Source organism: Cyanistes caeruleus, chromosome 4 (genome assembly GCF_971803275.1).
Source record: "Cyanistes caeruleus chromosome 4, bCyaCae1.hap1.1, whole genome shotgun sequence".
Classification (NCBI taxonomy): domain Eukaryota; kingdom Metazoa; phylum Chordata; class Aves; order Passeriformes; family Paridae; genus Cyanistes; species Cyanistes caeruleus.
The window spans coordinates 22,032,235-22,049,612 of NC_141704.1; the positions used below are offsets into that span (position 1 = coordinate 22,032,235).

General features: G+C 35.9%; 1 protein-coding gene across 8 annotated transcripts in view; it reads left to right on the top strand.

The window, feature by feature from the left end:
* The window catches only part of CADPS2 (calcium dependent secretion activator 2), a 283,784-nt gene that overhangs the window by 238,178 nt on the left and 28,228 nt on the right, over nt 1-17,378 (top strand). For 4 of the 8 annotated variants that reach the window (XM_086886988.1, XM_086886992.1, XM_086886990.1 and 1 more), the window contains 6 exons: nt 5,338-5,493; nt 7,654-7,801; nt 8,824-8,838; nt 11,325-11,399; nt 14,660-14,743; nt 14,858-14,890. In XM_086886988.1, the coding sequence (XP_086743114.1) occupies nt 5,338-5,493; nt 7,654-7,801; nt 8,824-8,838; nt 11,325-11,399; nt 14,660-14,743; nt 14,858-14,890 (511 nt within the window). The remainder of the gene's footprint in view (nt 1-5,337; nt 5,494-7,653; nt 7,802-8,823; nt 8,839-11,324; nt 11,400-14,659; nt 14,744-14,857; nt 14,891-17,378) is intronic. The other 4 variants (XM_086886989.1, XM_086886993.1, XM_086886991.1 and 1 more) reach the window with 1 other exon arrangement.

Here is a 17,378-nt window from a genome sequence, read left to right on the forward strand (position 1 = left end):
TCTTTCTTTCCCAATTCACTGTGCTTCCTCCTGGACAGAAAACCGATGATTTGGCAAGAGGATGACTATGTTTATAGCAGAGTTCTGCTGGACTTTCCTCTTTCTCTTTGAAAGTGATGATTTTGGTCAATTAATCATTATCAATTTGAATTACACAATAAAGAATCTAGATTCAAAAAGAATGAGAATGAGTAGTCTGTGAGCCAACTGTGTTAAAGGTTTGCTGAAGCCCTGTGTCTCTTTTATCTCTAATAGAAAGAGATTTATTATTCTCCAAAATTTACTGATGTTTGTGTCCATGCTCTCAAGCTCATGTTTAAGTATATTCATATTCAATAGAGCTACTATGTGCCTATCTAAGAATTTTACTGAAGAGAAAAAAGTGAAAATATATTCACAGTTGGACATCCATTTGTGTGCTTTATTGATGAAGACAGATTTTCCCCATTTCCACTTTAAAGTTGCTACAATTCCCTTGAACATTACTAGCAAAGATTATTTATATTTTTTAAGTAATTGTTTCTTTATTTTGTCCTTGATCATTTCTTTTGGAGGAATAATTATATGCTACTTATAACTGCATTTAGAAAAATCGTTACCTTTTTTCCACTTCTTTTTAGGCATTGGAAAGTGAGATATGAAAAGGGGAAATTGTTATAAGTAGTAGTCTCTTTTTCTTGATTGGTCTCTAGAGAAGGTAACTCAGAGGACACATTGGCTAGACATGCAGAGCACTGTGAATTACTCTTCCATTTGGCTGAAGATAATCTTAAAGAGCAAAAATGTTTGAATATTCTGTAAAAGCTTTCAAGCAGCCACAATGAAGAGGTTTTCCTCACTTGTTCATTAATTCAAAGATACTATTTTAAATTGCTTTTCATAGTTAAAATATTATTTTTTTTGCATCTTCTGGACCTGGATTTTAACTTAGATATGTGGGTGATTTTAATTGTTTATGGTTTAATTTATAGATTATTCTTTTCAGTGAAGACATAACATAGTGTCACTAACCATAATACACATCTGAGGTTGTCTGTTGCCATCTGGTACCAACCTAAATCATCAGCTTCAGGAAGATTCAAGGCTGGGGAAACCTGGAATAAGATATATGCTTACAGGAGAATAGTCCTGTCTTGTCTTCCACCCGGAAGAAGCAAAATCAAAGGAAATGTGTCGTCTATATTCTTGCTGCTATGGCTCAGCTATAATGAGTGCCAAGAGGGACAAGGCTGGAGCAGTCACAGTGCCCCAGTAGTGATGTAGAGGGAGTTGGTCTGAATATGTCTGAGCTCCTGTGCTGGGCCCCTCTGTGTCTGTGAGTGCTGAATGAGTCAGGAGGCCATCTCTCATCTCTGTCCTGAGGGGGTGTATCTGCAGTGCCACATCTGTTCCTGTCATAGAGCTTATCTCCTGTACAGTGGTAGGAGGCCATGGCCTGCATTTCCAAGGATGGGTATTTAAAAGTACAGCCATAGGACTGATGGCATAGCGAAATCTGGCTGATCTGCTTTCTATGGAATAAGGAGTTTTGAATAGCTAAGTCCTATTGAGCATTCTGGAAGACAAATTTATATTGTGGGGAAAATTTCGTTCCTTCCAAAAATACTAATATGCAGTAAGAAAGAAGACTCAAGAAACTTGTTTTGGTTGCTTGATCCTTAGGTTGTTGTCTCACTCTTGAGCTAAGAGGAGTCATGGGGTAGCTCTGTCCCTCATATCTTTGAGGGACTTTGCACTAACTGATGCTTGGAAAAGTTCTGCTCCATCTTCCACCTCATGTGCTGCTGAAAAGTAGAGAGATGGGGCTGAGTACATCTGACACTGAAATTACTGAAAATCCTGTTCTGTTGAAGAAATTCTCAGTTGACTTCCTAAGCCCTGAACATATATTTTGAGGCAGCATAAAGAATGAAAAGCTGGAGTGCAGAAGCTGGGGGCTCACAAGAGATGTAATGCTTGTGCCATGTTCTGTAAGTGGTCCTCACAAGACACTAGTGGGTAGGATCTCAGTAGTAACCTTAAAAAAAATTAGAGTAATTTGTAAAATGACCATCCCTGTCCTTGGTAGATTATAGAAGAATTGAAACCAGCTGCTTTTGAATCTTTTGATTGATAATATTCTTAGATATTTAATGCTTATATTTTCATATCCCAAGCCACCCTACAGAGTTTCATATGTAGGCAAGAAATTATTATGCTACATCTTCTCTGGAGTCATGTGTGGGAGTATCTTGCAGCCAGTGTACTTTATTAATGGACTGTTTGACTAATTGCTACTGCTTAGTTACCTGGCAAGCCCAGTGGGAAGCTGCCTCTTTCAGGTGTCAGTGGATAAGTGAATTACGGCTGCATGCAACTCCTAGATTTGATATGCTGCAGGTTCTTGGAGAAACATTATGTCTTGGATCTCTTTGTTTGCTGTGTTCAGTATGACACAAGGCATAAAGTCATAAAATAGTTTAAAAGGGGCCTCTGGAGATACCTGGTCCACTCTCCCAGTCAAAGTGTGACCAAATGCAAAGTTAAATTCCCATTAGAAAAAATGGCTATAACAGGATGTGCATTATATTTGCCTCTTTGAATCCCTGGTAACCTTCTCTTACTGCCATGACCTGATTAATAAGAATGGACAACTAGACAGTACCTGAAAGGTTTAGTTTTGGCCAGCAAAGTAGTAGAGTTTGTGCTTAATTTTAAAACTATGGATAACTATTATAATTCTTAAAGAAAGAATGTCAGTTCTGGTTCCTGATAGAGCAGTATTCTTCTTTAGACTGAAGTAGCTTTAACATGCGCATTCAAATAAAAACTTTTCAATACCCAAGAATATATTCTGTCCCTTAAAAAAAAAAAAAAAAAAGTTCTCAAATTATGGACACAGATTCAGTCTTGATTTGAATGCAGGAATACAAGTCTAGTTCTCTTGCAGCATTTAGCAAACAGATTAGACTGTTGTGTTTGGATTTGAGAACCAGGAATAAACAATTTCTGTTGTAGCACTTTCTTTCCTCATCTTATTAGTATAATGTGTTAATCAAATTCAGATGTCATTGGACAATGGTGAGTAAAAAATTGAGGGATGAAAACTCAAAATTATACGAAAAAAGAAGAAATGAATTAGTGTTTCTCACAGAATGAATTCTTCCACAAACCTGTGCCTGTAATTTCATTTATTATAACTGTGAAACTTAATTTGATAGTCTAATTAAATAAAATTAAGTGGTTACTTAGTGGTTAATGTAGTAGTAAACCAAGTAGGAAATGTGCATAAAACTACATTTATGTTATTATGAATGCATTAGTCCTTCTGAGTCCTAAAGAATTTTTTTTTTAATTCCATCAGGTGAAAAAGAAACAACTGTGGGAGAATAAAAAATGGTTAAATTTTATGATCTGATGATGGAACTGATTAGTTTTGTTTCTTGAGAAAGTTTGGTTTGTTTTCTAGAAAATATGTGTTTTTATCAACAGTTATATAAATACTGAGACTGTCCCATTTCTGTCCCCATGTGATTTGTCTTACTCTTTTACCCCAATCATCTCAAAACTTGATTTAGTCACCTTTGAATCAGATAAGGTCTAAACAAAGCATCTACAGTGTCATTCACTGTCAAAATACACAGCAGATGCAATGATATCTTCAATATTTGCTTGTCATACAACTCAAAAGCAGTCTAACAGGATTATAAATTTTCCAGAAGCCTTGGTTGTTTTTTTCTTTTTATTCCTAATTAAACTTAGTGATGTATGAAAGTGGTTTCTGAACAGGTAGAACCCCTGTGCAAGTTGTAACCTTAGCACTCCCGTGGGCCTTTTTCCTGTTTCTGCTGTTTTCTTTCAGGACCACAATAGGATACAAAATTAAGTTACTGTGTAACCTAAGCAGGGAGAATGTAGTATCGAAAAAGCCTTAACTAAGAAGTGTGTGGGAGCTGTGGAATATCCTGCTTTGCAGCATGGATGTCCAAACGTGCAGCACTGAAAGAGGAGCCTGGTGGCTCAGAGCATCCTTTCCCTTGGGCAGGAAGGGACTGAAGGGAAGGCAGCTGCTGCTCCCAGCCTGTCCCCTCGCCTGGCCCGAGGGCAGCCTGAAGGCAGAGGGGCAAGGGGCACATGGGTGTGTCTGGAAGGGAGGGATGCAGGTGTGAGAGTGAAGCTGACCGCATCCCTGCTGCCGCTTCTGAGCCCTGAACATGAGCTGTGCTTCAGTTCACCTCGCTGCCTCGGCTAACCCGGTGTGACCCACTGGTGGTGCTCCTGTCTGAGGTGCTCAGATATTACAGGTCCTTTCTGGTTGTTTCATTTGGTTCTGAATCTGACCCTGCTCTGTCCTGAGCACAATCAGTGCTCACCGAATCCTTCCATGAGAGCCAGAGTCACTTAACACTTTGATAATTCTGTTCTTTAGTCATAAAGCAGAAGAAAACGACGGTAGTTGTGATGTACTTAAACTGTTTGGATCTGAACTGGGACTGTCAGGCTGAGTTTTGGTTGCTTGTGTCACTCACATCTTGGAATTCAATGTTGCATAGTATACACTAATCATGAATGGTAACTCAGGCATTGCAGTACAACACATCATGAAAATGTAATTAATCTCTTTTGACAGTGAAAGTGTAAATTAATTTACTGCTTACTTTAGCTTTAAGTTGCTGCATTTTACCACAAGCAATTGTATTTAAATTTAGCAATCAAATCAGGGTGGAAGAACTTTAATACATTGTGGACAATCTGAGATGGCATAGAGCCATATTAATCTGCTGGTTTTGTTTGTACACAAATTTCTTTACATAGTTTCTCTTCTCTTTTTTTTCCCACCCAGATCTGATGCTATTCCCCCAGTTAGAATTCATGAGTATTTATCAAGGGACTATATGTCTGGTTATCTCTTTTGAAATATCACTTTTAGCATCTTCATTTCTTTGGTAGACTTACCGACCAGAGTTATGAAGGCAAGAAAATATATGCAGAGTCTTCACTATACTGAAAATATCCTCTTCCTGTATCCTGTACTTTATTACCTTGATCTGAGAGTTGAGCTATTTCATTTTCCATGCTCCCCAGCATCCCTTCTACCTCCCTATCCTGCCATATTTCTCAGCTAACAAATGAGAAATCATTGACTTTTTTCACCCTAAGGGGATATATTTTAAGTTTCTCACTACCATTTTCATGATTTTTAAACAAGAGTAACTGTGCTAAAAGATTCAGGGAAATGAAGGAGGAAGGTGGTATGATAAGGAAATCTTATTACCTTAATTATGTGGCAACTGAGATAGACATCCATACATTTATCTTCTGTTTCTTGGGGGCTTTGTTTTGTTTTGTTTCTTATAGCAATGGATCGGCTACATCAGAAGATCTTTTCTGGAAACTGGATGCTCTGCAGATGTTTGTTTTTGATCTTCACTGGCCAGAACCAGAATTTGCCCACCATTTAGAGCAGAGACTTAAACTCATGGCCACTGACATGATAGAAGCCTGTGTTAAAAGGTACAGTTGAAATGATCACTTAAAAATTGGGAGTGATTTGAAAATTAACACAGGAGGGCTCATGCTGGCTTGCAGAGATATATCTATTCCAGAATCCTGTCACAGGAATCAGGGCAATTCTAAAGAGAGCATGACTTGTGTTTATTTCCAGCATCTGGCAATCAGCAATTTGGCAACATCTAGGAAATACAAAGGAGAATTTCTCTATCTGCTGTTAATAGACCCTTGGAAGTGAATAAAGCAAGTTTTTTTTCTATTCCATATTAGTGGCCAATATTAACAGAACTCAGAATTCTGGTAGAAGAATTCTTTCTCTTTTTGGACATTTCCCTCCCCCTTTACTACATTTTTCTTCAAGTTCAGTTAATAATATTATTTAATTTGTCAATTTTAGAGTACTGTCTCTAAAAAATATATTACAAACTATAGAGTATACAACATTTACACATTTATGCAACAAACAAGGCTGGCTCGTAGTCATCCAAGTGAAGCTAAATTTTGTAGTGCTCAACTTCTGCAAATTACAGAAAATGTAGTGCAGTTTTCCTTTGAGCTTTATCTTAGCATTATTAGTATATTCTTTTAAATTAATTATAGGTGATCTGAAAAGACCTCTGCCATAGCTTTCAGTAAATATCACTGAGTTTAGAAGAAATATGTATGTCTAGAAAATTTACAGAGATCTACAATTAGGTGCTTCAGAAAGCTTAATCTGGACATATAAAAATACAGATTTTTTAAAAAAAATAATAGAATGGGGACAATAAATTTTTTAGATAACTTGTGTTAAACATAAAATGTACAATATTGATAAGAAAGGCTAAACAAGCAGAGAATCCTTGCAGATGAGACAGTATTGAGTAATTTTCTCTAAACACAGAAGGAAAAAGTAGAACTTCAGGCTAAGGATATGAGCCTGCTGCTAGAGTGATGAAATCACGATTAAAAACCCAGAAACATTTAAAAGAACTTTTCTATTTGATTATGAGAGGGGAGTGATACAGGGAATGGAATAAAAGTTAAAGCTCTAACAAAGAAAGGTAAGAAACACTAAAATTAAAGCAATCCATCTGTTCTAAGGAACTTGGCATAGAAGCTCAGTCAGTTACAGTTATCTAAGAAATCTCAGAAAAATGATGAAATCTTAAAGGACTGGAAGACTACTAGTAAAATCTTACTCTAATAAAACATAGAAAGAGTAGCAAAGAGATTCAATGCTAGTAATACATGGATTATATTGATTTTGAGCCAGAAAAAAAAAAAACAAACTTTATTGTCTTATTTACAGGACTATAAAATATATTAATATTTTAGTCTTAATATATAACATACCAGTCTTAATATACTAATTATTTTTTGTGTGGTCAAAGATACTGTAGGTATCTTTATTACTGTTAGGTAATAAAGATTAGAGTAGAAACTCATAAAAAATGATGGAATTCTTCTGTTATAATTCTTGTGATATTGATATGATCTTAAAAATTTTTAAAATGGAAATAGGATTCTTCTGTTCCCATCTTCTGAAAATACTGTGTGAATTTTTGCTACCCACATTAAAAAATAAGAGTTGAAATAAAATATTTTGTCTTTAGATCTGTTGAAGTATAGTTTATCTGAGTGACAATACTCCTTATTTGCACTGATGTGAGAAGAAAATAGGGGGTTTATATGATGTATCTCCTGTTATGTCTTAATTTTCAATATAAATATTAATATACTCTTAATATTAAACTCATTTTCTATTTTAAAACTCTCTTTCCATCAAAGCCAGAAGAGGATTTTTTTCATTACTTTTCTTAGAAGGAGGCATTTTATACATTTAAATGCATTTTAGCATAGAAAAGCTGGAAAATAAGAGGTATTTTCATTGCATTAAATTAAACTGAATACAAGGAAACATATTGTTATCTAGAAATAAAGAAGATAATAATTTTATTGTTAAACTGAATTCACTGAAGAAGTGCAGAACCTTGAGATTACCATTAATGCAATTGTTTATTGAAAGGTTGATATTCCAAATTTACAGAATTTTCATTCTAAAATGTTCTCATGCATATGTATATTGTTAAGCCAACATGTTCAGTAAGATGTATACACGTTTACTGTGTTGTTCAGAATTATCAGAAATACTCATATTCCAAATTGTGTTTGAATAAACAGAACAAGAATTGCGTTTGAACTGAAGCTGCAAAAGACAAACAAATCAACAGACTTTCGTATCCCTTCTTATCTGTGTACAATGTTTAACGTCCTAGTTGATGCCAAGAAACAGACAGCTAAACTCTGCATACTGGATGGGGGGCAAGAGGTAAGTGGAATTTTGTGTGTTTAATTCCTATGATTGGTTGATCTGAAACATCTCATACTGCAGACTGTCCTTAGATTAATTTCAAGCTAGGTGAGATGCATCACATAGCTCTGTTGGTACAGAAGTGTGCATCAACTGATCCCTATAAGCATCATGCAAGACACAACCCCTCATCTTCCACCAGAGAGCACACAGAGTGCTTCTGTAATTTGTTTGCTTTGACCTATGAATCTGTTGAACATTCAGAGGATTTCTTGACTCGCAGCCCCTCCAGGAATTTCTCTCGGGTTGCAACAGAAAAAGAGCCCACTTCAGGACTCCTTTGTAATTGTAAAACAGAGCCGAAATATTGTCCTTTGCAGACAGGTTTTAATTTAATAAGGTTTGGTTTTAAACGGATTATAGACCCAGCATTCATGGCTAGGAATATGCTGAAAATAGAGGAAAGAAATAATCAGGTAATTTAATGGAGTTTTTTTAATTTTGTCTCCAAGGACAGGGACCATTTTGGCAGTAGTCTGCTGCCAGGACTGTAAATACTCCACAGCAGAGCACTGATGTGCTTTTGAAGGATATGTAAACTTCGTTGACTTCTGTCACTCCCATGTTGTCACTCTCAGCAGGAATAATCTGTGAAATTAAAAGGGGATGCTATGTAGATTGGTGAGACCACCAGCAAAAAATCAAAAATGTTCTTTCTATACTAATGCATTAGCGTGTAATTTGGTTTGTAATTTGTTTGATTTGGTTTTGGAGAGACAATAAAAACATTTTTCAGAATTTGGCAACAAAAAATGGGCATCTGCTTTAGGCAGCTTCACAATTGCACTATTTGGACATATTTTTTTCAGTTGATTTTTGCATTTCTATACTGTGTTCTTCATTTCATTGACTGATCTTTTCAAGTGAGCATATTCTATGTAATTGTCTTTTCTTTTCCTAATTCAATGAGACATTCATCATTTTCCTGTTATACCCTGTCGTCTTTATTTTTCCTTTTGGTTTTCCGTGACATGAACCAGTTTGCTAGTCAATGGGTAAGTGTCTTTTCATTGTTTTTTAATTTGTATTCTTTTTCATTGAATATTTACAGCCACTTTTTGTATTACATGGTAATATGCTTTTCATGTTAATTTGTTAGCCAGAATTCCTTCATGGTCTGACTGTGCAACAGCCTGATCATCAGCTTCTCAGTCCTTGTTCATCCTCCAGGGTGATTCCAGATGTAGTCTTCACTTTTCTGCTTTTCAGACTCAGTGTCCTGTCTTGCCAGATCACAAAGTTTTGGATTCTCATCAGAAGGAAACCACAGCTATCAACTCTTTGTCTGAGCTGATGCTGCCATTTCACCTTCCATGTGTGTACAAGCAGTAACCTGCAAACACACACGTGCACATGCTGCTCTGGGGACAGGCAATAGCAAATAGCAAATATTCCTGTAGTGAGCTGCAGACAGATGGAATAATCCACTTTTCCAGGATGTGCCTTTCTCTTGCCTCTCTGGGTTATGCCTCCTGCTCTGTCAGCCAGTCCCCAGCCAAAGCTCAGCCAACTTCTAAAAGCCCAGAGTCAAATTATCTTCCACAAGGATCTGAAGTTTTGTTTTGCTGAGGGTGACTGTTCTAGTGGAAATTAGCACTGGAGAGGAGTGGGTTGGAGTATTTATGATCTCATGGTATTTACAGTAAATCATGAAAAAAAAATTAGATTAATGTAATTTAAAAATAGTTTCTGAAGAAATTTCATGGTTTTGAAGACATGTTGTGGTTTTTGAAAAGCTTGATTCAGTTCTTTTTTCACCTTGTTCAGAGTGAAGTTACTGCTTATACTGCGTTTCTACAAAATTATATTTGCTTTGTGGTGAGAAAAAAGATAAATACAAGAAAAAACAAAAAAAAAATAGGAACTGAACTTACATAGATAGGTATATTAATTTAATGTACTGTGAAGATTAAGTTGCAGATACTTTCTGGGAGGGACAACTGATTTTTTATGGATCGCTGGAGTATATATAGTTTTGGCATTCATCAGTGGGAGAATAATTGTTTATTGTTTCCAGACAGTAAGAAAGCATTGCCTTCTGTAGGCTTTTAAGCAACAGACACAGAAACTGTTTAGGGTTATTAGACCCCTTAGCAGATCAAGACAATATTTTATTGGTCAAGACATTAATATGGTTGGAATATAATATATATGAAAATGTAGAAAGTTCTTTGATGTATTTCCAATAAGCTCTTTTGCGCTGGTGAAGTGTGAATGCAGCTGCTTGTCTGAGTTGTGTATTTACATTTTTCAAGCATTTTTAAACTTTAAATTAAAAACAAAAATTGACATTTGGTGTTCAAACCTGTAGCAGACAAATATATGTGGGCAAACACATCTCATAGTTTTATTCTCTCTTAACTTAAACCCAAGTTCAATATCTGTGCTTATTAGAAAATCATTCCTAAAAATATTCAGCAGATCAGAATTAATGTTTTGATTTGCATGGCGACTCTAAAACATGAAAAATAGCCTTTAAAACTTGGAATTCTGAAAACTATTCAGCTGGCAGCTGCTAAGTTAGGCTAATGTTTATGCTGACCTCAGTACTTTTACTCCAAGCATTATGCTGTTAGCTGTTCCAAGTAGCCTTGAACTAGGAAGATAGGGTTAGTCTTTACAAGTCACATTTTCTGTGAAGTGGCTATTGGGGACAGTCTTTGCTGTCAGATAAATGTTTCTAAAGGAAGAATTACTGTTTAAATTGATGTGTCTCCTTGACAGAATGGGATCCCTAGTTCCTGTTAATTTCAGAAGGGAGCTCGGTAGGATTATCTTAAAAGTCTTTCAGATTTATTTTAAAAGCATTTACTTAAAGGCACCTTCTTTATGAAAAAGCAAAAGAAAAAGTCTATGGAGAATGAAGTCTGTTTTACTATGCCTTCTATGGCCTATTAATTTGTTACCATCTATTCTCCTTTGTTGATGAAATTTTAATTTTGCCCTTGCTTGAGCATATTGTAAGATTTGTATAAACTGAAGCTCACTGTGCTAACAGAAAGGCTCTTTCAGGATGAACAATTGGAGCTCATTTTATTTCTAGAGGACATTTAAAATAACTTATGAATGAGAGTTGTCAGACATGAAATGCTGTATTAATTAAATCTTATTCTAGTCTTTTTGCTTCTCCAGCTAAACCAACCCTTTAGAAAAAAATACATGGCCACCTTAATTATATAGGAGAAGACAAAAACTATCCTTCACATTCCTTCGCCTGAATAAGTATAAGAACTCAATTCATCTAAATAATAACCCCATTAGCTGCTTAACTCAACAGTGTACATGGGAAAATTTTCAACACAGAATGTAAGAAACTGTTGATTGGGTGGATCATTTTCAAGGGTTTGTTCTTCTGATGTTCAAAATGATAATTTTAAGTAAATCTGATCTGGCAGGGTTATCAGCTTTGCACCATTTATGACTTACGACAAAAGTGTGTGTTCATATACATGTTAATGCTTTTTTATCTTTTGAATTACAGCAACAATACCATTCAAAAATAGATGACTTGATTGACGAAACTGTTAAAGAAATTATTTCACTTCTTGTTTCAAAGGTAAAGCTATTTACATTTTATTTTAGAATACAGCAGAAAATGGTTGAACTTTGGAGATGCATTCAAAAATCACACAGTTTTTCTATACACAGGAAAATTGTGGGGGACAACATGATTTGTAAATACTACTTGTGCAAATAATTACATTTTATAACAATTGAGTAAACAATTTCTGTGCAGCCTGCTACTGAGATAAGTTTGTCTTTTGTGCTTCTGTTGTAGATAGGAATTGCTAGAGGCTAGTAGAACTGGTGGGACTAAATTTTGTCAGTATTGTCTTACTTAATACCCTGTGTTATTTTTTGTTTAATTTCCTACATGAGAATTTTATTCCCATAATTTAGTATTTAAATTTCGTATTTAGAGGTGGACAATATCCAGAGTTTCAGTTTAACTTCTTAATGAGATTTTGGTCCACAAACCACTTAATTAAAAATATTTTATACGTTTTTGTTTCTCAGAATTGATTTTTTTTAGGCTTTTATATTTAAAAATAAAATGTGTTTTGCCACAATAAAAGGACTTGGAAAATAAGTGAAGGAAACTTAAACAATGTCTTGTCTTTCTGTCAAACCTCTATCCAGTAGAAGTCTTATGTGACTGATATAAAAAAACAAGTTTCCATCTCAAATCATTTGAAGGACACAACAAATAATGATAGAAAAGAAAGATTTTATAAGAAGTTTTGTTATCTCTGCATTGAAAACTACCCACAAATATCTGATTTTCAAAGTAGGATAAATAAGCCATATATTTACAATTTGTGAGTTAGTGACAAAAAGTAAGACTCTGGTTATATTTTCATCAAGCCTTTATTTTTACCTGTCACAGCTTACTGAGGGGGGATGGGGATGGGAATCTGCTTTTTGGATTGACACCTATCAGTTGAAGAAGAAGGCGTTGTAGAATCATTATAGAAGTTTAAAATAAATGTTATTACTTATCAATAACTGTGTAGAAGCTACAAATTTTTGGTCTAAAGTGAAGTTTTGATGTAAACGTAATTTCAAGCAGTTCACTCAACAGTTTCAAGGTCTACATGCTGCCTATCATAGCTCCCAACTAATCTTCCAGTTTATGGTTTTAGTGTTATTGAAAAGGAAAAGGAAGAAAGGGGAATTTAATCAGAAAAATCATGCTATTAAAGGTTTGTTTTTTTGGGTTTTTTTTAATATCTGAGATTATAAAATTATTGACAACTGCAGTCAATACAGAGGAATTTGCATTATTAGTTTTCATGGTAATACCAGAGGCTGAATTCTCGAAACAGGAAGCGAGGAAACAAACATTCCATGTCATTGGCTGATCACTGGAAGTTTAACCAGTGTCTCCTCACTTGAGATGGGAAGTGCCAGTGACATCCTGACTGCTTCTGTTTCAAGGCAGAAAGCTCCTAAGGGTACAAAGGAAGGCTGAGGTTTAGCTCTCGGTTTTGGCCAAAAAAAATACACATCAATGTGCATGACAGCCTTTACCTCTTTATTACCTCCTTTGTGTCTCAGTGGAGTGTTTGAATCATTGTTTTTAGCTTCAAGTCACATATGAAACTAAAAATAATACTTCTCCTTCAGTGAGATTTTCCTTGTTAAGAGCTATACTGGGTAGTTTTTACACAAGATGCGTCAGTCTAAAGCGTTCAAGAAATCACAGGAATAGCACAAAACAGTGAAACAAAGAGCAATGTGTCTCAGGGTAACCAATTCATAGAATGTGAGGTATGTGCAGAAATGCTTTTAGAGTTTCACAAATCCGTACACTGACATCTCAGAAAACAAGTTTCCAGCTACATAACTAAGCCTTTTGTTGAAACAAACATCCTTGACGTGGACGTGTTTTGCTCTCTGTTATTTTGTGTCCCACTTGTGCTGGATTCGTTGGCACTGTGGGCACCATGTTTTTTATGAAGTCAGCCTTTTCTTTAGGTAATCTTTGCGCAGCAAAGTTGAACACTTTCCTGCACAAAGAATCCTTGTCAATCAGATAAAATGAATTAAAATATGAACAGCAGCTTCTCACAGGCATGCAAGTGCAAAGCAAAAAGTTTTGGTCTGATAAAGTGGGTGCAGAAACAACAGCCCCTCTCTCTTGTGATGTGGATTTATTCTTTGATTGGCACCTATGTACCAGTGTCTTAATTAATCACTGTAAATATGACAGGTTAGATTGATAAATGACAAATGTAGGTTTGCACTTGCTCCTGCTCCTTGAACTGTTAAGAGCAGGGCTTATTGTAAAGTGATGATCTCAATTCCTCTGGAGGTGACACTGTTGTGACACTGTTACAGGGCCCATTAACAGCATGCCAGATGGAATTTTGTTCTGTCCTCACACTCATAAAATGATACTCTTGGTTGTGGGAATGTCTGCTTTGGGAGCAAGGGATGGCTTTTAAAACAATCTTTATATAAACTGGAAAGCAATCTATATGTGTAAAATAAATGTGCATGAATACAATGGCTGACAGATATTTTATGTTATATACTTTGAATTACTTCAGCAACATAACATCACAGAGGATGTGAAAAGGGAATTTGTTTGCTTTAAGGTAAATTTGGGGGAGTTTAAAGCTGTAATAACTGCAATTAATAAGATTTTTTTTTTTATCAGAACAAAATTTTGGCAAAAAAACCTGTTGCTGCCTCTTACTGAGGAGTCACACTGCTCAGACAATAGCAAGTGAAAGTCCAGGGGAGAGAAACCACATCATACCAGAGACTTCGGGCATACATTTTCTTGCCTCCTTTTTGGCCATGGAGCAGCCACTCAGCAGCTCATGCTGTTGACAGAAAACCAGTGCTATTACACTTTCAGGTGAAATCAGAGCTGGTTTTCTATTTAATAGCAAAGATAAGAGAAAAATGACATCACAATCACCACCTTTAGCAATTGTGCTCCATCTCCTTGAAGCTGTGGTCACAGAAACTAATGTGATTTCTGCACAAAATTTGTGCTGGGTACACACACTGCTATATTCAACCACATTCTAGAGGCAGCGGTGTTGTGTTGGAAGCAGGCCTGCCTCAGGAGAAACTTTGGTTGGGTTTCTATTTCTACAGTGTTTCAGCAGTTTCCATCTGTTTGATCAATAAGTGAAGCTGCAGAAAGGTTATCCTTGATTTCAGCACTTTGTGAGATGGAATTCAGATTTACAGTTCATGTTGCCCTGCTGATCAAGAATGGGAAGAAAAATTTCCATTCTCATTCCAAATATTTAATTTTCACACTGTGCATTTAGATTTTTCTCTGTGCTTTTCCTCCAGGTTGTTTCAGTGTTGGAAGGTGTGCTGTCTAAATTGTCAAGATATGATGAAGGTACTTTCTTCTCATCATTAGTTTCATTCACTGTAAGTGTTTGGATTCTCAAAGGCTCTGTTTTTCTTTCTGTGCATAATTTTGAAATTGTGTGCGATTTGCAACAATAAGTACTTACTCTGTGTTTTATGCTTAATTTTCTAAAGGTAAAAGCAGCTGCCAAATATGTTGATGTTCCGGTAAGTATAATACTTTTAGATTTATTTATTCTATTATTCATAATAATTCAGAAATTTGGGGGGCTTTAGCTCACATTTTTTATTGTTGACATTTTGCTTTCCTACAGAGATTCATTACAGCTTTACAAAGAGTATTTAAACAGCCACTACAACCCTGAGAGGACATTTCATTTCCCTTGTGCAATAAGTAACTCTCAAAGCAAACTGTGGAAAGGTTATTCTCAATGCACTTTTTCAGTTATGGAAGAGTGAGGATTGTAACTTAGATACCCTTTTGTGGGGGTCTTACCATAATTTGGATAAATTGTTCAAATGTGTAGTATAAACAACAAGTAAAAGCATCATACTTGAATATCCATTATAACTTGATTTCTTACTTCAGGACTCAGGTCTGCTTATTTAACCCCTTGCTTGCTCAATCTCCATTTGATTCACCATTGGTTGTGCAATGTTTGTGTGCTATAAGTAAAAAATAAAGGGGAGCTGTTTTTATGTATAAAACTGTCTTTTATACATAAAGGCAAAATTCAGCTGTTAAAATATTTTTATTAGAATATGAGAGTAGAATATCTTTTCTCTAAATAAGTAAAGTTATTTAATATTGTAATTTTCACTGTCAATATCCCTTGTTGTCTTCTAAGTCTGCATTCTCATCCCCTTTTAATGCAGTTCTAAAAAAATCTTATTTTCCAAGCACAGCAAAAAAAGACTACAATTATTACATGAGTGACAATTATTATATAAATGAAAAATTAAATAAAAACATAGATGAATTCCAAATATGCTTAACTGTATCATGGTCAGCAAAACCTTCAGCAGTTCTATCCTGACAAATGCAAGCTTAAGTGAATTTTTTTTCAGTTGATGCATGTTAAATAAAAGGAAAAATCCCTGTTTCTGGAATTTTTCATTTTGTTGTCTTTATATTTGTTTTATTCATAAGATAAATTGTTACATTTCTGTTGTTTTCAGATGATGTTTGCAGTCTTTTTTCTTATTTTGTTGCCTGGGGTTTTTTTATCTTTTAAATAAGTGCTCTTTTGTTTCATAAAAAAGAAAAAAGTAGGCTGTCTTTCATTCAAAGGGATGACCTCATATCAAATTCAGTTAATTTAGTTTACCTTTTCTTAACATATTGTGCTGTGCTGTGTAGCTGCTGCAAGAGGTCCTTGTTGGGACACTTAAGACCCAAAGGCCTAAAGAAAAAATTAGTGGACAAATTAGAAATTCATTGGCTTTTTTCAGATATTATGGAAAACTCTCCAAATTACATCTCTGTGAGGAGGAGACATCAAAGTCTTTTACCATTGGCCTGGATACATTGATGTTGAAGTTCACAATAAAAATGAGTCTGAAAAATACCTTTGCCATAAGCTCTGAGAAATATTGCAAATCATGTCACACAGGGATGTACTCACTGTTCAGAGAGAGAGGGAGGTGAGCGGGGAGATGATTGCTGGAGCCCCACTGCCCTTCTCACATTCACTGAATGGTGGTGCTTGGCTTGAAGAAAGGACCAGATTATTGACAGGCCATCAAGATCCTTGTGTTATCACAATGTCTTCACCTCCCAGCTTTCTCACACACCTTTCCCACAGCACTGGACCATAGCTCCACAGCTGTTAACTACAAATGTTAACTGTGCTTCAGGGAAGCTGTGGATCTGCCCAAAGGTTTTCCAAATTCTGGAGGTTATTTTATCTGGGTTGAAAGATTTTCATAGGTTGCAGGTTGCTTTTGCTTCTTCATGTTCTTTTGTTGTGAGGATGCAGTTGAGGCCAAGAGCCCTTACTGTCACAGCTGACAGCAGCTGTCCAGTCTGAATAGGGCCTAAAGTCACCAGATGTCAAAGTTAAAAATTCCAGCTGTAAGAGGAGGCTGAAAGCCATCACATCACAAGGTCATCACCTGGGCTCAGAGCTGAAGTGGGAAGTGCAGTGAGGGGCAGCACACAGGGAGGAATGTACATTGAGCTCTTGGTAGCGTGACAGTGACCTAGCAAGCCTGCACTGAAGCTAATTAAATGCCTCATGGTTTTATTTTGACCTAATGTGTCGTAAAATTTCTTCTTGTCCTTCCTTACCATATAGCTGCATGTGTGAAAGTTACTTTAAAGTGACCACAGTCAGCTCTTTCTTTTGATACAGATATGTGCAGTGTGTTAGACAATGGCCTTGTGCCCCTGTGCCCCACTCCATCCGAGTGAGATCACTCGGTGCATCTAGAGAAAGGGGAGGAGAGGTGGGGCAGGGGGTTTGGGGGGGGTTCTTTGAGTGAGTGGATTTGACAGAGTTTTTGATCTTTGATTACCAGGATTTGGCAAACAGGGAAAAATATGCTGGTTTGTAGGGAAATAAAAATAAGCTAACTAGGCAAAGAAAACGTTAGAAGAAAATGAAGGTAGTATTGAGCAAAATGTTTTAGAGGGAGGATAAGAGTTAAAGCGGATAAAAAAGTTAAATAAAAGGAAATAAAAATAGTAAATTAT